The sequence below is a fragment of the Manacus candei genome, unplaced genomic scaffold, assembly GCF_025592945.1.
Source record: "Manacus candei isolate 608988 ecotype Guabito, Panama unplaced genomic scaffold, ASM2559294v1 h1tg000005l, whole genome shotgun sequence".
NCBI lineage: Eukaryota > Metazoa > Chordata > Aves > Passeriformes > Pipridae > Manacus > Manacus candei.
Window position 1 is genome coordinate 6404536 of NW_026138053.1, and position 25419 is coordinate 6429954.

The window sequence follows — 25419 nt, forward strand, 5'->3', positions numbered from 1 at the left end:
ACAAGGTAAGAAAAAACACTGAAACAAGATACAATGCTTTCAATAATCCGCACAAAGGTCAAATCCAAGGGAGAGAATATTTTACAGAATATGATATACATGGAGCAGAAATGGGAGCTGCAGAAAAACAAAGACCAAACTACAGGGTAGTGTCATGTACAGAGATCCCAACCCGCCGCCTTGGCTCATCCCTTCCTCTCCCACCAGAAGGAAGGGCCTTCGATGCTTGCCATTAATTTTTATTTTCTTATTACAGAGCGAGCCTACAGAATAGCAAGGTTACATTTTAACAACAAGAATTCCTTAAAAAATATCTCCATCCAGTTCCAAATCATAGATAAGTGAAATCCTGACAAGAGCACATCTCTAAAGAAAAGACCCCCCCCCCCAAAATACCCCTAAAGCAAATAAAACCCCCAGAAAATCCCAAAGTTAGCTGGAGATCACAGTTTCAAAGTCCCAGGTCAGAGTAACTCTTTCTTTCGGTGGATTAAAAAAAAATATTTAAAAAATCAATTTTTGCAGTGAACCAGCTGAAGGATTCTGGGGAAAGGAAGGACAAGAGATTTCTTCTTGTATTCAGAGAGGGGGGGAAAGACTAACACAGTGCATGCCACAGTCACAGAGAGCAAGATCACGATTCATTCGAGGATGTGATCCTAGAAGGGGTCACCTGCGTTAACAAGTTTATAACGAGGTGGTGGAGTCTCTTCCCCAAAGCAGATCTTGTTAACTGGAGGAGGAAGCGTTGTGCTGCAAACAAACAAAAAAACCCCCAAAAATAGAAGGGAAAAAAACCCCAAAACCAAAAAAAAAAAAAAGAAAAAAAAAGAAAAAGAAAAACAGGCCTTCTGAACGAAAACCACCATTGTAAACTGTCCAGTTTATTTAAAAAAATGACTACAACAGAGACAACATGATTTCATATCTAGACTAGCTTCCTGGTGTCGCACGGCACAAACATACAACAGGTTCGGTTTCTGTCTTTATTTAAAAGAACAAAGCAAAGAGATCGGAGTTGGGTGCTAGAGGCTTCCGTTTGTTTCCAAAAAGAAGTGTCATGTACATATATAAACCCTTCTGCACAAAGAAGGGTCTTGTCATGTCTTGAAATATTTTAAGTTTTGTCCTTCATGTTTTATGGAATAAAAAGTTCAGCCTTTTTATTGCATGAAACTAAACCTGGGGTTTTGGCCCCCGCCACGCGTGTCCCTGCCCATACACCTAGATTCTTCTTCTTCTTCTTGCATAATTCGTTGAGATCCTCCGAACGGCAGCTGACTCTCTTGATCCTGGAGAGGAGGAGGGGGAGGGAAATCACACACTCATCGTCATGCTGGGGGAATACTGGAAGAGAGACAGAGCCAGGGTGAGAAACCAGGCAGGTCAGATCCCCGGCCGCTGAAGGGGGATGCAAAAGGAGGCTGATGACAACTACACAGCAACCTAATTGGACCTAATAAACCAGGGGGAGAGGATATGCTGGAGACTCAAATTTATCAGGGCATAATGTGCACTGTAACTTGCTTTTCCGGGAAGAAAATCAGCAGAACAGTATGGGGTGAGATGCAATTTAAAACAAGTAATTAACATGCACACGTGTATATGCTGCTAATAGAGGAAGAAGCGGAGGGATGTCTGTAGCCACCCACAGAGCCTCGACTCGGCCAGGTCAGCACAGCTGGCTGCATCTGCACCAGCTCCTCTCCATCCTGCAGATCCTCTCCCCTCCATCAGTACACACTCATCCCACCAAGGACCCCAAGCTTCCACCCACCAGCATATTTCTTCCTGCCCACTTTTCTGTCCCAGAGCAGTTCACACACAGAATAATCCAGGTCCAAAAGGCACCCACCGCTCTCCCCAAGGACTGTCTCCCCGTCCCCAGGCAGGCACTCACTCACATTGTCATTTTGGAAGGAATGGAGAAAGTTGCCTCCCAGCTCCCCGTCGTCTCTTGGAGTGCCCGGGGGATTGCTAATGCCACTTATGTTGTTTGGAGAATTCTGTGAGAGATGGGAGGGAAGGTGGTGAGCAGGTCCCCATGCCCCATGAAACACCATGGGGGCAGGACATAGCCCTGCCCACCCCAGTCACATTTCCCAACATGCGGAAATGTGGGTCACACTGCTACCCCAGTGCTGGGAAAAGGGGAGCCCACGCACCCACCCTGCAACCCACTTACTTTTGGAAGTCCATCTATGTCTCCTGACCCTGCACAGAGGGGAGAGAAAGGACAAGAGCCTTACTGAGCATGCAGCCATGGCCTCGCGCCTCCCGCTCGGCTGCTCCCACACCCCGTTCTGATTTCCAGCTCTGCTTTGAGCCACTGGTGTGAACTGTGGGTTGACCCTGGGACGGGAGCAGGCACTGGGATGCTCAGCCAGTGTCCCCAGGGAGTGAAGGCCCATCGTGGCTCCCTGAGCCGCAGCCCCCTGCCCATTGCTCACCTAACGATCCGTTCATGTGATGGGGCTCCATGCCGCCCATGCCGCCCATGGGGCCGTCAGAGCCGGGGCCCATCGGGAACTGAGGAACAAAAAGGTGACAAAACCAAAATCAGTCACAAAACTACTCCAAATACCTGCCACGGTGGCTCCTTGGGGAACATTCTCCCCTCCCACAAGACATCCCTCATGGAATGGGACACATCATGGAATCACAGGATTGTTAAGGTTGGAAAAGACCTTTGAGATCACAAAGTCCCAGCTGTCAACCCAGCACCACCACTAAACCATGTCCTCAGTGCCATACCCACATGTTTCCTGAACACTTCCAGGGATGGTGACTCCACCACTGCCCTGGGCAACATGTTCCAGTGCTTGACACTCCCTTCCATGAAAAAATTTTCCTAATATCCAGCCTACACCTCCCCCTGCGCAACTTGGGGCCGTATCACCCCCTGAGGCTGTGAGGCCTCAGGGCTCCTGTGGATTCACCTATAAAATTTGGCTGAGTGGCAGACTCAGAGCCATGGCAACACAGAGGGCTCCATCCAACCAGCATCTAATGAGATTTAAGGCTGCCTACATCCTACAAACCCCAGCACCTCTCTGGGCACGCAGCTGCCACCACCTCGGCCGGAGCAGCAGGACCGCTGCTCTCTTAATAAGCATAAAAAATTAACAAAGTTGCCCAAGAGTTAATCGCTTTTTGATGGTTTGTTTTATTTCTGTTTTGTAACAAATGGCTGAAATCAATTAAACTGCTTTACTCTCAACTGATGAAGTTAATTATGATTTGTTATGGTATCTGATATGTAAATTATTAGAAAGCAGACTTACATTCGATCGACTGCCTGCGGGCGGTACTGGATTAATCATTGTGTAGATGTTGTCACTTGAATTTGTTGAATCTGTGGAACAGTGAAGCCCAGTAAGTCGGGTGATTAATTCATTTCTTAATTAAAACAAACTCATGCCACTTGAACTCATTCTTTTGTATTTTATCACCTAAAATTCCCTCTAACTACCACCATTTTCTGGCTAATTTGTATTTAATGAAGATCCACAAAGTTTTTAATCACAGAAATTCAACTGTGAAAAATAATTCAGCTCCTGGCTGGGAAGTGTGGGGAGGTAATTCCTCACCTTCCTGAGCCCCCCAGCTACCAGATTCATAGGGGGATGTAGGAACATCCCCAAATGCCATCCCAAAGCCAAGCAGCCCATGCCACTCACTCCCCAGAAAGTCAAAATCTGTTGTTTGCCTGTGGGCACAGCCCAAGGGATGGGGGTCTCCTGGCAGGGGAAGGGGCAGAGCCTGAAGGGCTGGCCTGGGAGAAGGGGCTCTTGGAGGGCTCATACCTGCAGGACTGGGCATGATGGGTGTCCCTGGGGGACCACCGCCGCCGGGCGGACCCTGCAGAGAGACAAAGCAGGCATCAGATGTGCAAACATGAGCATTGCCCACCTCTCCACGTTTTCAACCACCAGCTGGACCTCACACCCCCAGAGCCAGCCTGGTCACTTCCCACAGCACCAATTGCATCCCAAACCGTATGAACTCTATAACATCTCTGCGCCCCGATGACAGGATGGACAGACGGAGCAGGAGGACTCACCACGTATGTACCAGGCGATGAAGAAGAGTATGGAATCTGTAGGGAGAAGAGAGCCAAGTTCAGCCATGGGGTGCACAGGGGCTCCCACAGGCTGGCTCCCAGCAGGACACAGCTGAGAGCCCCCACTGCCATCTCAGCCCAGCCAGGATGGGAGTCCCAGGGCACAGCAGTCTAAGCAAGAGGCTGGGAACTTCCTCTCATTAGCAGGATTCAGCTAACAGGGAATGGCCCCATTTTGCAGGAAACTTCCCAATCAACCCTGCTGTTGCTCCAAGGACCGTGGGATACTCACTGAGTTAGCACTGCTGGGGTTCGGCCACGGTCTACCAGCACCCGGCCCCCTGGGGTCAAAATTAAACAAGAAAAAAATGAATGTTGTCTTTTAATCTGTACAGTCCTGCAGTCCTGAGTCAGCAGTCAAACATCCCAGTGCGGGGGTTTGCCTTACATGTTAATTCCAGGCATGCCAGGGCCTAGGGAGTTGGGTGGAGGTCTCATGCCGCTGCCGTAGTTCTGCAACAATAACCAAGGGTCAGTCTACTGCAATGGGAAGGGACACCAGACAAGAGAAGGGGAAAAATCCCCAACAAACAAATAAAAAAACAAGCAGGTCTGTTTGCAAAAATGAGATTAATAAAAAAAAATATTCATGATGATGAATGTAGAGGCAGTTGGTATATATATTTATATACTGGTATATATTTATAAAAAAACAGGAAGCTCAATATGGATGGGCACCAGGCTGAGCCTCAAAGTTCCCCCTCCCTGCTCTCTGAGGCCACATGGCTGAAGGGAAAACAACCTCCTCCCAACTCTGGGAGACAAATCCACTCCCAGTCTCTGGTGCCAACAACAGCCTTTTAGATTTGTCCTTTTGTGCAGGAGAAAACAAGGGCAGGAGGAGAAAAGGCACCACTTGGAAGGTTCCTGCTGCATTTTAAGGGATGGGGAAAGGCTGCATGAGCTTCCCCTGCAATGGAGCATCCCCTGGTCTCAGGATGATGACTGGAGCAGGGAAAACCAAGCCAAGTTTGTTTTCCTGGTGCTCTCAAGCTCTCTGCTCTATCCCCTGGAGCAGGTCTGAAGCCATGGGGAGCAGGCAAGGGCAGGCAGCCCCTTGAGGCTCCTCTCCTGGCTTATTCCACCCTGGCTTAGCCTCCAGCTGGGACTGGGAGCCTCAGATCTGCATCCCCCATCTCCTAAGACCAGCTCTAGTACAAAGCCAAGCCCAGGGCAGCGAAGGAAGAGGAATCCCTCGAATGCCGCGCTCCATTTGGTCTCAGCTTTGCTCCCTGTGCCCTCCAGGCGATGTGCAGCCAGTGCAACCAGATTTAGGTCGCGCTGGCGCTCTTCCCCTTCCACCTCCCTCCCTGTACTGAATCTTTTTGGGCTGTATTTCTGCCATTTAAAGAAAAAACTGCTACAGCAGCAGGAGTGATGGCTGGCCACTTCCCCTTCCACAGCCCCTCAGAGTGCTCCAAGCTGGATTTTAAGTACAATACTTCAGTGCTGTCGATTTTTCACTGGATTTATGGATACATCAGAACACTGTGCTCTGCTGAGGGCATCACCAAAGTTTGTTTTGAAGAGGAAGAAAAGGGTTTTCCCCAAACAAATTACCGGCAAGTCCTTAATTGATTGAAATTTCAGCCATTTACACTGAATAGCAGCATCAAACCCCTTGTTTAAAAAAAAGAAAAAGGGCTCAGCGTTTTTAATTGGAGCTGAAAGGCTGGAAAACGAAGCCAGCTGAAAGATGCTCAGGGAGGGTGGGGAGGGAACGCAGCTGTGCTGAGCGACCTGGATGTCGGGCTCTGGCAAGACACTGCCAAAACCCAGGGAGCTACAAATCCTCTTCGTAGAGGCACTGGCAAACCCCGTCCTGGCTTCTGCAGAGATACAACTGGGACTATTAAAGGGAAAAAGGCAGCAGCAACCAGCTGAAAGGGATGATTCATCACTGGTGTGTAATAAGGAGCTGCTGTCAGAACGCCGGGATGTCCTGGCTGGATGCTCTGCAGCCCTCTGGAATACTGTGGGGAGTATTTAGGAATGTCCTGATGCAAAGCTTAAAGAAAAACAAGCCTTGAGCACACAAGGTGTGAGGGGCTGCTGGGCTAGGGCTGGTATTTTTGGTGACTGCCTGTGCAGGCGTCGATTCCTGGATGTCTGGGGGAAGGCAGCGCCCGCGGGTGCCAGATTGGGAAGCCCAGCGCTTCTCCAGGGAAAGGCTGCCTCTTAAAAAACCTCTCCCTAATGTACGTACACAGGGAATGGTGGAGTCAAAAATAAAGCTCTGAACATTTCACAACTCCTGCCAGCTCCCGGAGCCGCCGCCATCCCACGCGGCGCTCACAGCGCCCTCGCCGCTTCCAAGTTTCTCGGCGAGCTTTGGAAGTGGGAAGCGAGCAACCTCCCCCGGGCAAGCCGCCGCCGCTCGCCTTGGCGCAGGCCACGCTGGCGAATGCTGGGGTTTTTTTGGGTGCAATCCTTCAGGGAAAGGAGGATTTTAAGCACAGCAGCAGTGCTATTGGAGGGCTTGTCCATGAAACGATGCTCGTGCAGGTTTTTTATCCCCTGCCCTAGGATGGATCTGGGTGTCCGTGGAGGCGGCCGAGCATCCCTGAGCAGCAGCATCAGGTTGGTGTTAAAGAGATGACACAACTCTCTCTTTACACAACATTCACTTATCTCAACAGTCTCTGGGGGAAAAACAAAACAAAACTCCAGCGCACCCGCCCGCCTCTTGACAGACTCTGATCCTCGCGCTACAAACTCCACGTAGGCGACAATGCAGAGAGGATAAACCTCCAACCAAAATATGGTAATCTGGTTTTGAAGTCTTGTAGAAGGAACAAACAGGAGTGAGTCAACAATAAGCCACTCCGTAAGCGAATCAACAGAATGACAACATATATTAACCCAGATCTGCTTAATTTCAAGGGTTTACTCCCCTTTCCTGAAATAGAGAGCTCAAGCAGGCAGCGGGAGGGGCAGGTGGAGGGGAACCTCACAGGGGAAAGCCTTATTCCCTTGCTAAAGGGATCTTTGCCATTTCTTTTTATTTATTTATTTTAAATGCAAGCCTCCTTTCCCTTTCCTGCTGTTAGGGTCATAACTATTTCCCAGGCAGGCAGTGTAATGCACTCAAAGGCTGCTCCGGCGCAGAGCTAAGTGCCATCCCCTCTGACAGAAGGGCAAGAGGGAGGCTGCAATACCCTTAATGAGCTCTGAAGACCTCACTCATGTTAAAAGGAGGGATTTCCAGATGCAAGACTAATGTAAAATGCATTAACACTAATGTGGGGACAGGGCGTGGGGGGGGTAACTCCCAGCCCTCCAAGCCCCAGGAGGTTGTTCCAATGGTGTGCAGTGTTTGTATGATGCTCTCTGGAGCTGGGCTTACCTGCGGACCGGGACCCATGGGGCCCATCCCTCGCGGAGGATTCATCCTTTGCATGGGGCCGCCCATGTTGGGGTGCCCTGTTGGGAGCAAAAGTAGGGGTGTTACATGGCACTGCAGCCACTTTAGGTCCCAAACTGACAGCTGAGGAGAAACGTTAATGTTCACCCCTCCTCTGCTGGGTTTACCTTGCTGTCGCGTGGGATCCATTGAATTGGGCAGCAATGGCTGTGTACCGGGAACGGCACCTGGGGGCTGTGAAAACAAGGCAGGAAGATTAAAAAAAGAGTAAATCCTGCATCCCGCCGCATCCTACACCCCACTTTTACAGCCTCCAGATGTTTGCCTCCCTCATCCTTTCGCAAACACCCTCCAAAACCCAAACAAGGCGCCAGAGTTTTCTCCTTCCCGCAGGCCACGCACTGCAAGGCTGTCATATTTTAGGGCAGTGGGGGAAAGCCTGAGGCTGAGCAGGGCAGAGGTGTGAAACTCAGCAGGGAAAGGTGACCAGCGGGATGGCAACCCGGTACTACACAGCAACAGGGCCAAACAGGTCACAGTGATTCCATGGGCTGTGGAGGGGAGATGCTCCACATGCAGCAGAGCAGCATTGGGACCCCTCCCCACACAGGCAGAGGGGAAGGAAGATGCTCCCCCTCCCCAAACCCATGCTCTGCTTGGGCAACACTGCTATTTAAAGTTCAAAGGCTGCTCTGAACAGATAAAGGGGAAGAAAAACGCAGATATCATCTGCCTAGGGGAAGCAAACTGTAAACAGTTTTGCTACAATGCTGCCTTTTATTTGGATGCCGACACCGAGGATCCCACTGCTGGAGCACAGCGCGAGCATCGGGTTCACTTGGCTGCACCAAGGCAGAATCTGCCCAATCTCAAGTTTTTTGCAGCCTGAAAGCTGGCAGTAGGAGGAAGATAAACTAGAGGGGTTGTAGAGGTGGATATTTACACTTCTGCTGCCTGACCTTCCTGCCTGCCTATTTATTCCTCTTGTCCCTCAGGATGTGACCACAACCTTGCCGAGCTCTGCGTAGGTACAAACATGTGCTTTATATGTGGTGTTTGGGGGGAAAAAATGAAATCCTTCTAATTAACTTCACCCACTCCTGGATGTTTGATCCTTCTGTGGGAGCAGTCTCCCCAGGCTAGTCCTCTGCCTCTCCTGCCTGCCCAGCTCACTGTGCTCACCTCCAGCAGAGCTTGGGATGAGCCCTAGACCACAGCAGGATGGGGTTCTGTTAAAACTGATCCATGATGAGGTGCAGTCAATTAATACCTCACTAAAACAGCCACCAGTGCCCTGGGAGGGAGGCTCAGCCCCCACTGCGTTTTTCTCAGCCACATCTCAAGCTGTCTTACCATCATTTAGCAAGTTCCAGCTATTCAAGTCTCAAATCCAGCAAGCACAAACACAGAGCAAGCTGCTACATCCTATTTCCTGACTATCCTGCTCTTTCTGCTAATTACACCTATACAAAAATAGCACTGATAGCCAAAAAATAAGCTCCCAATTTTTGCACAGTCACCTCTGCTGCTCAAGGGAATTGCAGGTTTCTTTGAATTTCCCTTTAGTGACAAATAACCTCTGGCTTGGTCATTACTCTATGGATCTGCATGGCATCGTTGGGAAGGACATGAATTCCTCAACCAAAGCCACGCACACATGCAGGGCAGGGTGTGGGGTGGAAGCCTCCATCCGTAAGGCCAGAAACAAACTGCCCTCATTTAAGCCGGGATAAGAGGATAAACCCAGCCCAAAAAATTCAGCATTGACCTGCCCCGCTTGACCCCGCCGCTGATCTAAGCGCTCGGTTAGCCCAGCAGCAGGATTATCTCCATCACTTTAATTTTCTGCGATTGCAGGGAAAATCCAGCCGGGCAGCAAGCACATGGCATGGCACAACCCTGCTGGAAACATCACAGATAGAAAGCGGCACATTCCCCACCGTTGTTTCCACCCTGGATATGCCTGAACCTCAAAACAACATTAAAATATGATAGTTAAGTGACACTAGATGGTCCGGCACCGAGGAAACAGAGGATGCCCAAGGGAGGTGATGTTTGCCCCCCAAACCCAAGGAGCATCTCCAGAACACCTGGCCACTGTCTCCCTCCCCAAATAACAGCAATCTCTAGGAAATGTGGAATCCCGGGAGCGCAGTACCTGGTTGCCCATCCTGATGGGGGGCCGGGGACCTCCGGCGTAGCGCGGTGACATGAACGGCTGCGGGGACACAAAAGGGGGTCAGGGCTGAGCTGTGGGGAGGCAGCACGCTCCCCACGCACGCTGGTTAGCCTGCACACAGTTTTTGGTATTTCTGATTTTTTTTTTTCTGGAGACATCCTTTTTAAAAAAGTTATGTTTCAAAAGAAAAAAAAAAAAAAGAAAGGTGTCTGGAGTCCGTTTTCTTAAACATTTTCTCTGTAGATTTATTGTTTGAGAGCGTTTGACATCGGCAATACTAGGTGAGGCTGTTAAAATTAGTGCATGGGAAACCCTGAGTGTTAGACACTGTTCAAGTTTAAATATATAGAGATATATTAAAAAAAGTGGCAAATAAGCACATACAGACACGCACACACAAAAAACCCCGGTGCTAAGTACTGAAGAAAAAAAAAAAAGAAGAAAGGCTTAATGTTACTTTTTGTACAACTGCTGCTACTAACAGATTAAAAACCCACATCAAGCTAAATTTTTCAGGCTACCTTGGGAAGGTAAAATAGTCTGATACCCACTATTGACTTCTCAGTCCATTGATAACTGCATATCCAAAAAAAAAAAAAAAAAGAAAAAAAGAAAAAAAGAAAAAAAAAGGGAAAAAACCAACATTTTGCTTCGGAGCTGGGGTGCCCGGGGGGATGCTCCCCAGGGAGCGGGTACCGCTGCCCAGCATGCTTAGAGAGGGGAAAAAAAGAAGTAAATCGAGCGCACGTCCCGGTTCACAGCCCTACCCATCGCTAGTGTCTTTACCTGACTGTGGGGTCCCATCATGCTGTTAGGATTGTGGGGTGGAGGCTGTGCGTGTGGCGAGGGCTGTGACCCAGGCGGTCCCTGTGAGGTCAGACAGTAGAAGGAGGTTATAGATTAGCACATGAAAGCGCAGAAAGAGCTAAAAAAAGGATTCACGGGTGGACCTGTTTAGCTGGGGAGTCAGTTCTCCCGGTTTTAAATTTTTTTTTCCTTTTTTTTCCCTCTTTTTAATTGAGTTTCTATTCATCTGTAGCTGAACAATGAATAATGAGATATGCAAAAAAATATATATATTCAAAATCAGAACATCTGTCAAAATACAGTGGCCACATTGAGGGTAAATGGTCCAGTGGTTCAACCAAGTCTGCAATGATAAACACACAGGGAAACACTTTGCAGGGGCGTGCAACGAGGAAAAAAATATGCAGGAGAGGACCAGAGAGGTTGGGGGAAGTACAAAAAACACCCCCAAACCAAAAAAGAAAAAATATTTTTTCCTCTCTCATCCCAAAGGTTGGAAACACCTCTGGGTTTATGTTTTGACCGTGGTTCACTGGAGGTGCCGGAGCAAGCGCAGAGGACAAGGAGCATGTCCCAGCTCACGCTTGGGCAGCTTTTGGCCGGCACAACCGGGGCTGCACTGCCACACTGAAGGGATGCAACATCATTCCTCGAGGTGGATTCCCTAAGGATGCGAGTAAAATGGCTTGCCAGCAAAGAAAGGATGTCTAGGGGAAAAAAGGAGAGATTAGTTGGTGCAGGTTTAAGGCTGCAATGCAGCAGCCGCTGACATTTTGGGCTTGAACGCCCACTTTAATTTTTTTTTAAATTTCTCTTAAAAGCATGAAATGAAAATTTGCTTGGAAAAACCGTGAGCTCGGTGCAAGAATATACCGGTGCGTGTTAATGTAAGGAAAGAAAAAAAAAATAGTATTTTTTGAGTCAAAGGAGGTTTAATTGGTAGAGAAAGCAAAGGAGCTCTGTCAGTAGGTGATGGGAAGTGACGGCAGGCTCCAGGACTGGCGCCGGAGCAGATGTTCTCTACCTGCCTCGTTACTAATTTCAACAAGTGTTCGCCTTCTAGCTGCTGCCAGCAATGGCATGGTTTGTTACCATGAGCAATTTTCTTAATTAACAGACATTAATTAGCCATTTAGCAATTTTGCAAGCATTTGTTTAGCAGCTTTCCTAAACATGAATACCACTGTGATAATGGTACTGATTAGAGGGTCCCCTAATTAACAGTACAGGGAAGGAAAATTGAAATCACATAAATTAAAAAGGGAGGGGAAGTTAATGAAGGCAGGACATATTTGCACCTGCAAATCTTTTGTACAGCGGAAACTTGAGTGCAATGTAAATAAAGTAAGAGGGTGGGTTTTTTTCTTCTTCTTCTTTTTTTTTTTTTTTTTAATTTTTTATTTGAACGGTTTGGCAGCGAGATGGAGCCAAGTGGATTTAAACCAACAGCCTCCTGCCAGCCTCTTTGCTCCAGACTCTGAAATCCCACCACTTACACCACCATTTATTCTCCAGGAGCCAAAAGGAACCAACCCCTGCCCTTAGTGTCTGGCCAACCTCATCTGGATGAGGTCACAGCACTTCAGAACAACCCTCTTCCTGCCTTCTCCATCCACGTCCCACAGAGAGAAGACAAACCTCTGTGGTCTAACTGTGGCATCAACCTCCTTTAGCAGAAGTCCTCTCCAGGCATGAAAGCTGACTTAGTTTTGCTTCTGAGGTGGCTAAATGCAAAGTGCAGCAGGGGCAGCAGCCACCTCCCACCACCTGTAGGTGGAGGACAACATCCCCCAATGAGCTCTGGCCACCCCCAAAGCCCTTCCTACACACCTCAGCTGTAGGATTTGGGGTAGGAAGATCAGAAGGTGAATGAGTGATGAAACCACGTAGAAGGTAAAAACCAGGGTTGGAAAAGACCAGTCAATCCTTGAGCCACATCAATGCAAGAGTCAATGCCACAATGCCTGCCTTTGCTGCAAGGAGGGGGTCATTGGTGTCCAGGTACTGACTGCACAGGCACCCATACCCCATCCTCAAGTTATTAAATCCCTGATGTCCTCCCTCTCGTATCTCCCAGTGTGTGAGGGTGTGGAGTGAACAGGTATCACGTGTGGGGTACACAGCCACCAACGCACACCCTGACTGGGCCCAAGAGGTGGTGCTTTGGGTCTACATTTTGAGCTTCAGCGCAAACAGTATCTGGTTATTGGAGAAAAAGCATCTATGAGACATGGCAGCGTTTCCACCAGAGAAAAATCCCCTGTGGCAACTGGATCCGGAGAGCATCAGTTGTTTGTGCTGCTGAATGCATCCTCTGGAGCGCGGTCCTGCCCCAGCGCCAAGGCTGCTCCCTGGGATGCTCCAGGCTCAGCGCCGCAGCATCTTCACCCTTGCATTATCCCATGTGGTACCATTCCCAGTGGAGACTTCTGGATAAGGTGGCTGCAGAAACCCAGATTGTGCAAACATTTTGGCATGCAGGGAGGAGCTGAAAGCAGCTTTTTTCCGTTTTCTTTCTTTTCTCGCTTTTTCCAAACAGCAACAAGCAGCAGCATCCCAAGCGCTCACTCCGGGCTGCAACTGCTGCGGCCCCCTCGGCACGGCTGCTCTGCTCCATCAGAAATGCAGACCCTCTGGATAGTGTTATCTCCATAAATACTTGCAGATGTTTCAAGGCTGGGACCCGTGTTCAGCCCGGAACGCCTGCTGGATCAGTTGCTCTTTCGCACGGGATTGCCTGGCTGCAGAGGAAGCAGCAGATGATCCCGATGGATCATGGCAGTTGAGACAAGTGTTCAGCAGAGACGACATGTGGGCTCCAACCAACAGAACAACCCTTTTTTCTTAAAAAAATGTGTATTTAGCAGTTATTAACTACTGCTGTTAAAAGAGAGGCTGAACTCACACTGTCCTGCTTCCTCCATATCCCAGATGCCCCAGAGTTGCATCCCTGCAGCACAGCTCCATCTGACATGCCATGCTGGGTGAGCAGGACCTGCTCTGCAGTTACCTCACTCTCATCTCTAAACCAGCACTCTTTCCAACCAGAGAAACCCCATAATCTCTCAAGTTTTCCCTTTTTTCCCCCTTTGAACTGGACAACTTGCACTGGGGGTTATTCTTCACCTTCCTGTAGCCACCTCAAAAAAACCCCAACAACCAACCCCAAACAGCTAAAATGGCCTTAGAGGAAACTGTTTCCAACAGCTGTTGGTGCCTCAACCTCCCCTTTGCTTCATTTTTTTCTCCCCTCTATATTACAGTGACTTCAGAATCCCAACCTGGCCCTTCGGATGGCTGAAGTTCGCTGCTGCAGCTGCTTCCTACAGGGAGTTTCCAGGCGATCAGATTATTTCCACTCTGTCTTTCATGAGCTCAACTCCTCAAACTTCTTGTAAAATATTAAAGATGGAAAATGGCACGAGCGATCATAGCTCTGCGTGTGTCAATTTATGTTTCCAGTGTAATTCACCACAAATGGATCATGTTTTATGGGCTACATACTTTCAGCTAATGGGGGAGTTTTGCTATTTAGAAACATTTTCGAGCACCTCTGGGGGTGGCAGAACAAGGCAGGATGGTACGGCATAGCATCACTGCCATGAGATGGTTTCAAGTTAGCAACAGGGAGGCATCTTGATTTTAAAATACCTGCCCCTGCCTGCCGGTTTTGATGTTAGAAAACACTAAAATAAATTAGATGGATATTAATTAAAGCCATGCCTGGGTTTATTGGAGAGGAGCTTTATTTCTACTGAAGGAGAGAGATGTTTTGCAAGTTGTCAAGAAAAAAATAAGGTATCTCTGAAGGAGCCTTTAGGAGAGATGCTCCAGGTGTCTCCAAAGAGGAAGACCATGGTCGCCTTCCAGCACGTGGTGCTGGGTGAGGACCTTCCTGAGAGAGGGCAAGGCAAGGCAAGGCAAGGCGAGGCGAGGCAAAGCAAGGCAAGGCAAGGCAAATCAAGGCAAGGCAAGGCAAGGCAAGGCTAGACAAGGCAAAGCAAGGCAAGGCAAAGCAAGGCAAGGCGGGCCAAGTTCCCCCGCAGACAGCGAAAGGCAGCCGTGGGCAGGAGCTCTGCCTCGCCTGCAGCTGGGGCTCCCAACTGCAGAAGCCTGGTTTTAAGGAATATGTTTAACACAAGCTCTTCAGGAAACAAACCCGTGTCAGCCAGAGCCAAGAACAGTCACCTCCATCTGGCTGGAGCACCCGAGAGAAAGTTGACTGCAAATCCCACCATATGCTCCAGACGCTTGGTACAAAAGCCTCGGGCATCCTACTAAACTTCCAGAAAAAAAACTTTCTCTGATGCTTGCTTTTCCTTTCCTCCAGCTTGTAAGCCACCTTCCTTCAAATCCTGACTGGTGTAGGCTGATACTGACTTCTGCCTCACGATTTTGGGAAGGGCAGCCTGGTTTTGTGGCTCTCGTGCCACCTCGACGGAACTGGCTGACCATCGCCAGCAGCATCCATGGAGCACTGGCAAATCCCATTGAGGGTGGGACAGGACAGCTGGGCAGGGAGAAAATGGTGGCACATCCAAGGAGGGAGCAGGACAACATGGATCTCTTCCTATTGTCCCTGGCTTCACCATCCTCACCTCCATGGGCGACCTCACCCAAAGAGACATGCTCCAGGACAGAGGGAGGAGAGGCAGGGAGCAGATGTGGGGGGAGCCCCCTGGGCTCTGTAGCCCCCCGTCCTCCCCAGCTCCCGAGGTCTGTCTGCATTAGGGGGCAGTGTGGGAACACGGAGCAGCCGGTGCTTTGTTTTGGTGCATCTCGGCGCCGAGCCGCTGATGCATAGCTAACGCAGCCGCCGACATTGATTTATGGTCAACTTTCCATTTCATCAGCGCGCAGGGTACGGGGCGGCGCGGGGACTGCGCTGGGGAGAGCAGGCATGGCTGGGGGGGGGCTGCTGACTGGGCCCCCTCCATTTATTAAGTGTTATAAAGGTGTGGTATTAACGGATTTCAATTTCTAATTTTTCTTCCTACATTTCCCTGACACCCCCGTGCCCCTCCTTTGAGGGATCTGCACCCCGGCATCAATCCAGCTTTCAAAACAAAGCAGGAACACCTCTGATGACCTTTAGGAGGATGAGCAGAGGGTTTGTTTGCTCATCTAAACGGGACAAAGAGAGAGGTTGTAATAAAAGCATCTACCCACGCTGGTCATCAACCCAGCCACCTTTTGTCCTGAGTGCAGCCTGATGCTGTGCTGCTGGCTGGCACCAAAATTGCCCCAGCAACCCAAGAGTGCCATGGGCCTCTCCTTTCCCATCACTTCAGGAAGGTTTTGGGAGACTCTGGAGGCTGCACTTCCCTTGGCCCCTGGCCTGATGGTCACTGCTGAGCCCCAGCATGGGGAAGGGACTCTCACTGCAAGACAGTGGCTGTGGATGGGCACTGCAGCCTGGAGTCCTCCTTGCTTCTCCCCTTCCTTGCTTCTCCTCCAAGCTCACTCCCATGGGTTTTTAGGCTGTTAAGTCCCAGGAACAGTACATATAATTTTTTCTCTTTGCCAAAGACCTCCAAATGTGCAAGGCTGGGGGGGGTTCATGTATTCCCAGGGTGGTTAGTGCAACCTGAGGATTTCTACAACCTGAGCTTTGCTGGAGACTCCCTTCTCAGCTCCCCGTGCCACATCCTAGGATGTGACAGGACAGGATCAGGCCCTCTAAACCCCCTCAAAAACTATCTGCTCATGCCTGCTACTCTCAGGAATATCCCTTGCAGGTCCCTGGCGCAGAAGAGCAAGGTGCTGAAAGCCCCTGAGCACGCTCCAGCAGTCTCCTGGCATGAGGACAGCACTGGCTGAGGTGGTACCACCAGGAACCTCATTCACTCCCAGGGCTGGCACACCCCACAGGGGTGGGGAGAAGTCCTTTGCATCTTCTGTGACCTTTTTGTTTTTGCCCTCTAAATTTCAGCACTATAATCTCCAGACAGGAAATTACCCCCAAGCTGCGACCTGCTTGCCTGCCATCGAGCCTCCAGCCCATGTCTGCAAGCGCTGCTCTCCAGCATCTCCTGAAGCTGGAATGAGCTCCAGCACCCGCAATAAATCAGGCTTTCATGGAGGCGATGTTCAGACTATGTTAAAAGGTGGGATTTTTCTTCTCCCTTCCATCCCCAGGGCTGGGAGGAGAAACCAGATGTTGGAGGGCTTTCAGGAAAGGCAGGCTCTTGAGATGTCACATGTGAGCCATATGCACCAGCACCCGTTCTCTCTTCCCTCCGGCAGTGCTGGGGATGGGCAGCATCCCCCACACGACACCTGTACCAGTGTTATTACATTTCCTGGGTTTTCAGGATCCACCCCTGCTTTTGAGTCTCGCCTCCCCAGTGGCTCCTGGGCCAGCTGCATGGGAGGCAGGGAGCTAGGACAGGTTGTTTGCTTCTGAATCAGATCCTCAGTGCAAAAGTGCTACGGGAGGGCAGAAAGGAAAGTGGGGGGACAGCTTGGAGGCTGTCAACGGGAAGAGTCAAGACGGGAGCATGAGCAGCAAGTCTGGTGAGATGTGACTCCTCTTCCTCACCTTTCCCGCTCTGGGAAATCCAACCCATACTGTTGATGCCTTGCCCTAACTTCATGCCAGTTTTGCAGCCCTCGCATCTCAGTGTGAAGCAGAAGCCCCAAAGGACAGTCAGCTTCACCGTGGGGCGAGATCAGGACGTTTGGAGACACATTTGTTGGAAGCAGCAGCTTGGCACTCGGATTGCTGGCAGCAGCTATGACCTGCGAGATACCATCTCCGCTGTTGGCTTCACCCTGCGCCGCCGAGCGCTGCTACAAGATTCGCCTGTTTTAGGGTTCCCGATCAATATCGGATATTCTTACTTTGTCAGAAGCATGTTCAGGAAATAGGATCTCTCTCTCTCTCTCTCAAAAAAAAAAAAAGACAGGGCCCTCCTTCCCCCTTTCCACATGAGTGCAATCGCCGATATTGGGCTCAGATATCGCCACAATAAATCACAAGCTCCTTATCGAGCCTGCCTGTCTACTGCCCGAGAAGCTCTCCCATATACAAATCACAAGCCCACATTATAAAAACCCCAGCTTGCCAAAACAAATACTCCTTTCAACTCTTATCCCATTTTTTACACAAACAAGTGTTTCGTCCTCAAGAAGGAAGATTGTAAAGCACCGAAAGCTTGTGTCGCTGCAAACTGGTGCAGCTCACACCGTGCAGAGAGACCCCAGAGAAAACCTCCAAGGTTCAAGTTTTGAGAACTCCTTTTCTGTGTGTTTGTTGATATCCTTTCAGTTAGCATCGCTCCAAACATACATTACCCCCTCCTCCGTCAGGGCTCGGCATGGGATAAGGAGGGATTGAGGGGACTTTGGGGACTTTGCTGGGTATTTGCTTACAAGGTACCTCCACAGCATTCGGGGACTTGGCTGGAGCCTGATCCCACTTGCAGCCACAGCCAGGGTTTGTTAATGCTTTCAGTGATTGCATTTGGAAAAAATCAAGTGGTTAACCAGAGGAGGGGGGAAAAGTTTCAGGAATCAAAATCCAGAATGTTTTCAATTACGCACGTCTGTTAAGACTGAAGAACAAATACAATCCCAACCCAAACACAAACCAAGCAGCTTTGGGAAAAAAGCTCTGAAGTATTTACTGGTTGTAAATACACAGTAACCTCTTCGAGCAAGAAAGAAATTTGCTTTAAGGCCACAAAAGATAGAAAGCAAACTGGAAGGACAGCAGGAACACAAGTTCTTCCTAGACAGGTCAGCTATGCAGGCATGCTGCTTCCCCAGCATCCCCTTGGAAAAAAAACACAGGCATGACAGCGCTGACACCCAGAGCGTAAGCGAACACGTGCGCGGTGTGGAGCCGAGCACCAGGAGGAGCGGCAGCCTACCTGGAAGAAACCGGGCGGGATGGGGCCCCCGGGCATCCCGTCGTTCGGGGGAATGTTTCCAAGCACAGGACTTGGGGCGGCAGCTGCGCTCTGTGGGGAACAAAACCAGGACAAACACGGTCAGAGCTGTGGCAAAAACACGTTAAAAAAAAAACCCTCTCCTGCCACATCGTGGGTCAATCCATCTGGTCCCTCCGGAGCCCTGAGCATCGCTCCATGCTTCCTGAGCATCTTTCCCCTGTGGAGGAACCAGCTGAGGATGCTCACAGCTGGAGGGGCACCAGCCTTTGAGACACCCACGAAGGAGATGGCCACACAAAACCTGGGGATAATTCTGGGATTTGTTTATTCATTTACCCAAGCACTGAGCCTTGTTAATTCACCAAGGAGCCTCATCCAACATGTCATTTCAGGCAGAAGCTATTCTAAGGCTTTTTAAATGCTTCTTTTACCTCCCCACTCCCGCTTGCTGATTCAGTCCTGTCCTCCAAAAATGATGTTTCCCTGACCTCACCAACATGCCAAGGTTTTATTATGCATTTCCAAATTCATCACATGCGACCTGTGAGGTTACGTTCCCCCTCGTGCCTCCCCAGGATGAGCCACTAGAGTGGCTCCAGCCCCAAAAAAGAGGGACAAGGGCAGACATGGGTTACCCAGACACCTTGCTTGCTCCTACTCAGGATCCCTCTTTGTATTTACCTCCTTGTGGCTCTGGGAGAGCACCAGTGTGATGGGAGGCTCCTACCCTGAAGGAAAATATAAGAAAAAGATCCTTCCCTAAAAGCCACTGCTGGTGACACATCCCTGCAGGGTTAGGAGCAGTACCTGTGCCTGTGCACTCCAAGTGACCCCCCTGTTCCCAGGTCAGCTACAAAGGTGCCTCAGTGACGTTAATTGTATTTGGATCACTGAACTCCTCCCTCCATGAATTTTTATGGTGGATGTACCCACCTAAAACCATGGTGAAAAAATTTTCCACTGAGGAAATCCCATGAACAGCTGGGGCACAGCCTGCTCAGGTTTGGTTTTACCCAACAAACCCTGGGTCCTGACAGCAGCTGAGCCAGTCCCGGCTTCTGACCACATCCGATGCAGTGACAACCACAAGATGTGAGCAAAGGGGGGAAGCCGGGCTGTCAGGACTTGGGCAGCCTGGAAAACTAAGGATTATTACTAAGTACTAAGGATTGCCAAGGCGGGTTGGTTGGGAATCTCACTATTCCAGACCAGAAAGCCTTGCAGAGGCAGGAGAGCATCAGACTAACCACTTGTGCCTTGTGCCTTCCTGGGGCATCCCTTGTGCCCCCTCCGTCACGCTTTTCAGCAGGATGAGGGATAAAGACCAGGACCCGGTTGGATAAGCAGTTGCTTTTCCCACCCCAGCATCTGAGAGTTGTAAGTGGAAGGTGATTCCCCACTAAGAGCTCCCCTTCATGAAATAACCTGTATCATTACGGGGCCCTGCACCCCAAGGCACAGCCCATACCACACCCTCCCCGTGCCCCTGAACAAGGCATCCTGAGCAGCCTTCCTCCCATCAGCAGCAAAGGCCAGATCTGAGTGTTTTTACAGTTAATAAAAAAAAGTCCTGGCAGGAAAAATAAGCCTGCCCGTTCCAGGCTCTTTTTATACATCAGACGGCAGCAAAAATAGATGGGAGAGGGAGTGAACCCACTTCTCCCCCTCCCTCCATCCCCCCAAGTGGGTCAGCTATAAAAGTAAAACCAAATCTTAATCCAAGGCCATGAACATATTGCAGTTTCTCTGCAAAGCAGATGACGGTTCTTAATGCAAAAATATATAAGACCGAGCCCCAAACTGCAGCGAGCCCATTTGGAATTTCCTTTATTAAACCCTCTATCACGCAAAACACTTCTCTCCCAAGGCGGCGAGCGCTGCAATAAAGCTGCCAAGGTGATATTTTATGGTTTCAAGAGATTTCCAGCACACCATAATCCTTTGCTGGGGGAATCTCCCAAAGCAAAATGGATCCCAAAGTAGTGGGGAGCGAGGAGGGACATGGATTTGGGGATCCAGGGAGAAAGGACGCTGCCCTCCTCCTCCCCTCTGCAACAGGGAGCAGAGGGAGGAGGGCAGAGCAGCCAAAGAAAATCTTGAAGCGAATGCCCATTTTTCCACAAAACCACAGAGTATTTTCCGCGTTAAACACCCTGAAACCTCACCTATGCCTTTGCGGCGTAAACGGGGATTTAAAGTTCCTCGCACATGTGGCGCTTGGCAGAACTTGGTAATTAAAAACCCGCAAGTGCCCTGAGCATATTGCAGGATGGGAGCCAAATTGGTCAGCCCTTGATGAATGATTTACAAGGCTGCGAAGTGACATTATATTTCTTTTTTTTATTCCCCTCCCCATCACCGCCGCTAAGGTAAACACCGAGGCACCTTTAGCCCCATGAAGCGATGGGAGCACAGCCACAGCTGCAGCAGTGCTATAAAACCTTTGGGGTATGCCAGAAAGAAAAAAGGGGAAAAAGATAGTAGGAACGAACTTCCCAAACCTTAAGGGTGAGCACAGAAACCCAAGGGCTTTCCAGCACCCATTTCCAGGACTTTTTTAGCCACACAGCTCCTCCTACATGGTTTATTTTCACCATTTTGGCTCAGAAACTCTTATTAGGGACTTCTGGTTGCAGTTTGCCTTCCAAGCCTCTCCTCAGGTGAATATCTAAAACCCACTAGGTCCCCATACAGCAGGTACAGACAAGGTGGAGATGCTGTGGAAGCCAGCAGGAGACAGGCATGGAACTGCTGTGCCACAACATCCAAGCTGGTGCTGAACTGAAAGCACATCCAGCCACATGAAGGGTCCCCATTTGCATGAGATGCCCCAAATTTCCTTCCACCAAAATACATGGAAACCGCTGCCAGAAATGAGCCAGGACAGCTCTGGCACTGCTGGCATGCCAGCTCGTTTGCCTTTTATTAGATGGGAAATCTTTTCCATGTTAGAAATAAATATATATGCATTCCCAGGACATGCATGCATAGCTATATACACAAACATACATATGGGGTTTTCTTTTCTTCTGCCACATACGTTGGTATTTTTCCTCTTTTTTGGTGGAAGCCAGCGGAATGATGACAATCTGTATCACCACATTTCGCTTCCAAACCAAAGCTCTCAGTTAACACACCGGCTCGGTACGCCAGCAGATGCCGTGTAAGCCTTTAAATCGCACACTAATTGCACTAATTGAGCTAACAGTCTCTGTTTCGTCTCCCTACCCTGAGTCAACCAGCGTCTTCTGGTACTGCTGTAGAGATCCAAGCTGTTGACTGTAGTGTTATTTTGTCAGCCATTAAACGATTCATCAGAGTCATTAATTGATTTATTACCGCTGCCTGCGAGTATAGCTTTGCAAATAAAGAAGGATGGAGGTCAGGAGGCAATGGAAATCGGACAAAACTGCACAGCCAGGAGCTGGGCACTTGAATTCATCGATAGGAGCCTGCTCACGCAGGACCACTGGCATCAGGTTATGGGGGAAAAAATGGGGAAAAAAGGAAAAGATGTGCTGTTTGGCTGTGCTGCAAAGTTGGGTAGGTTCTTCAGCTACAATATATGCAGGATGCCAAAGGGCTATTAAAACCATCTTGTTTTCTTAACCTAATCCTTAAGGAGAAACCAGGTTATCCTGCTGTATTAATTGTGTTGAAGAGCAGCAGGGAAGAGGCACTGGCTGCACAGAGCAGCTCCCTGCCAGCATTTTGGTGTCACCCAAATTTGCTTTCCCAGGCCAGCTGAGCCAGGAACATAACTCACCTCTGCTGCCCCACAGCCCTGGGAGGATCTGTGGGCTGGTGCTTTTATTTATTTACTTTCTTTAATGCAGGGTTTAGGTCTTTGCTGGGCGTGAGGGTTTGCTGCGAGCAGGGTGCGGCGAGCCGTTTCCTGCCCCCCGCCCTGCGGCACGCTCGGCCCAAGAGGAGCTGGGAGGCACTACCGAGGCCCCGAGAGGGTTGTGGGGGCTGAATTTAGAAACCAGAGCAGGTGGGTTGAAGTCGCTTGTCACTGCCAGAACGTTGCTGCTCCCAGCCCCAGGGTACCCATGTAATAAAAGGCAGCACCCAACAAGAGAGGGCTTGGGAAGCTGAGGAGCTTTCCAGATATGCTGTCCAAACAGCAGCCCTTGGGATGCTGCGAGGGATCCTCCTCGTCATCCCCATTGCCGGACCTTGAAAAGCACCATGAAGGTGGGCTAAAGCACTGCACCCCTCCTGCACTGCATCCAAACCTGCCACACTTCACCAACACGAGCAATGGTTTCTATTAATCATCTGTGAAAACCAGGTTCTCACTGACAGTAGTTACTCTGCCATCAAACACAAGCCGGTGTCCCCATCACACACTCCAGGCGACCAACTCCAGTTCACATGGGCAGCTGTGCAGCTCACCCCAGCATCCCACGGTTGGCTTTCACCAAACACTTATTTTTAATAAAAATAACCTCCCAACAGTGGTACAAGGAGCTGGCAGGCAGCAGTGAGGATCCTCCTTTTGTGGGAAGCACCACTAGCACTGGCTGCTCAGCCAGCCCCAGTCTCCATTATCCCGGTAGTGAGATGGGAGAGCAAAAATATCTTCACAGCACAGGCCTAAAACTCAGCTAAGGATGGCTGGAGCTTTTTGGCCTCCAGCTGTTTTCCCTAGCTCTCCTCTCCAAAAGAGTGGACTGGAGGATTTTGGCTGCATCTCACCATGCAGCCACTGCGGGAGCCGCACAAGACTTGAGGGCAGCTGCCTCTGGTAGGAGTACATGGGGATGCTCAGGACATGCTGGTGATCTGGTACCTATCTGTCTCCTTTGATTTTATTTTTTTGCCTAGAGCACAGGCTTTGGAGCCTAAAGAAGAAATCAGCGTGCAGGTCAGGACTTAAGCAGGCTGCGTAAACAGGTAATACGGAATTTAATTGGACTCCAGTTAAGCCTTTTCATCTCATTAAAGCTGCCTTCATCTTATATAGCCAGGTTTTAAATTTAATAATAGAACCCTCCCACACCTCACAGTAACCCGATTAACGCCGGGGAGGACGACACGCTGACCGCTTCCTCGGGACCAAGCCCTCAGATCCTCTCCCACATCAGTCCCCTCTGTGGGTTGGTGCCAGCATCTGTGTTGCATCAACATGCATCAAATAAATACAACAACAGCCCACTGCAGATTCTGTGAGTGTGATCACCAGCCCACATGCCGGCAGCAGGCACCTACTGGGCACCTACTTCAAAACCACAGTGCCCGCAGAGCCTCTCAGGTGGCCTCAGGGTGTTTTTGGGGCATGCTGTGCTCCCCACATGGGATACACTGAAGTCCATCCTGCTTCTTCCAGTGGAAGCCACTTGGCTGGATGCTCCAGGAGACAAAACAAACCAGTTTTGGTTTATTTTAGGGTAAGAGAAGGTAAAAGGAGACTGGGATGAAGCTTTGTGTATTGGCGAGATATAAAAAAACCCAGATTAAATGGGCTCGTAACAGTATCACCACACCACTCAAACACCATCACTGTGCTCCTGTGGGACAACATGCTGTGCATACAAGTTCAGCTTAATTATACTTCTACGACAGCACAAGCTTTTTGTGCTTATTTTAAATACATCACCTGCGAGCTGCCCGGCACACAAAGCTCCAGCGTACACTCTGGCCAGGAACAGCCACGCTTGGTCACTTTTCCCCCTTCTTTATGCAGAAAGAAACAACCCCCAGCCCTGCATTCTCGTTGAGCTTTTAAAAAAAAACCATAAAAAAAGGCACAACAGTTGAATAGTGTTTCAAGCTAATACGGAGTTTTTTGCTGGTTTTTTTTTTTTCTCCTCCCCCCCCCTTGTAAAGGATAATCTGAGACAGCAGCTCCGGCCACGAAACAATAGGATTTTAATCTCTTAAGTCGGCGTCCCCCTTATCCCCGGGAAGGAAACCCCTTCAGTCATTTACAAGTTTGTAAATAAGGCTCTTGGTAGCATCTCGCGGACATCTGCTCCGCCAGCCCGCCAGCGTTCCTGCTAACATTTACAAACATCCTTCCACAAACACCCAGCGCGCTCTGCTGAGCTGGCTTTCTCTAAATATATCCCAAGGAAATAACTTGGCAGGGCTGCAAAAATTTCACAGCGACCGAATTAAAGGGGGGGCGGAGAGCGGGGGGATAAGGACGGGAGGTGTAAAACAGACTAAATGCAATTAGGCTCCCTTTTGCACGCACGTGTGTATGAAAGGTTTACAAAGGGAAACTTGTGGGAAGTTAAGCTGGGCTTGCTGGAAGTGCTTCCCCTGACTTAGGAAGGGCTTTGCAGAGGAGAGCACTCCAATGCTTCCCGCAGTGTGTTGGGTGGATGGATGCACCCATCCCTGGTATTTAGAGATGTTTTGCTGTGGGCAGCCTGGAGTCCTCCCTGTCCCCAACTTGGAGCAAAGGTGAAACCGAGGGTCCCGGCTTTCCCACCGCCAGCAACTTCCTCAGCACAAGACCCATGTCCAGCCTACACCTTAAAACCAATGTGTGAACCCTCCCCACTACCAAACAGCTTAAATGGATCCTGTGCAATTAGCAGCCTGGAAAATGCTGTAAATACACAGGTATTAATTACTATCAATTCCCCTCTAATAATTCCAGCAACAGACAGGCCAGGCTCTTTTCCAGCAATCAATACCATCCATTTCAGGGTCTACCTGCCAAAAAAGTTATATAAAATAATTATATAAAATTTTCATTAGATAATGCAATTGCTTAGGACTATTAATCTACCGCTCATCTATCAGTGCAGGATGCTCGGCTCTGCTGAGGGCCACCCGGGCACTGCTGTGGTGCAGCTCCTTGCACTGACAACCTGGATTTCCTCCTGCACCGGACACTTGGTGGTTCCACCTGCTTCTGATGTACCTACACAAACTTTATACAAAGCTTACAGATTAATTTCAGATTTTTTTAAAAAGTGTTATTATTTTTAAAACCCATATGGAAATGGCCCCAGCACACAAAGCTGCCAGGAGAAGTTTGCTGGAGTTTTCTGCAAAGCTGTGATGGTTAAATTACACGGGACTTTACTCCCAG

General features: G+C 49.6%; 1 protein-coding gene across 3 annotated transcripts in view; it reads right to left on the minus strand.

Moving 5' to 3' along the window:
• Positions 1-972: 972 nt before the first annotated feature.
• The window catches only part of SSBP3 (single stranded DNA binding protein 3), a 54522-nt gene continuing 30075 nt past the window's right edge, over positions 973-25419 (minus strand). The window contains exons 5-18 of one of the 3 annotated variants that reach the window (XM_051801603.1): positions 18348-18437; positions 10453-10533; positions 9646-9705; positions 7655-7721; positions 7470-7546; positions 4512-4576; positions 4356-4404; positions 4064-4099; positions 3807-3861; positions 3285-3355; positions 2451-2529; positions 2186-2214; positions 1905-2006; positions 973-1347 (exon numbers count right to left, since the gene is read on the minus strand). In XM_051801603.1, the coding sequence (XP_051657563.1) occupies positions 1318-1347; positions 1905-2006; positions 2186-2214; positions 2451-2529; positions 3285-3355; positions 3807-3861; positions 4064-4099; positions 4356-4404; positions 4512-4576; positions 7470-7546; positions 7655-7721; positions 9646-9705; positions 10453-10533; positions 18348-18437 (891 nt within the window). In that variant the 3' untranslated portion in view covers positions 973-1317. The remainder of the gene's footprint in view (positions 1348-1904; positions 2007-2185; positions 2215-2450; positions 2530-3284; positions 3356-3806; positions 3862-4063; positions 4100-4355; positions 4405-4511; positions 4577-7469; positions 7547-7654; positions 7722-9645; positions 9706-10452; positions 10534-18347; positions 18438-25419) is intronic. The other 2 variants (XM_051801612.1, XM_051801622.1) reach the window with 2 other exon arrangements.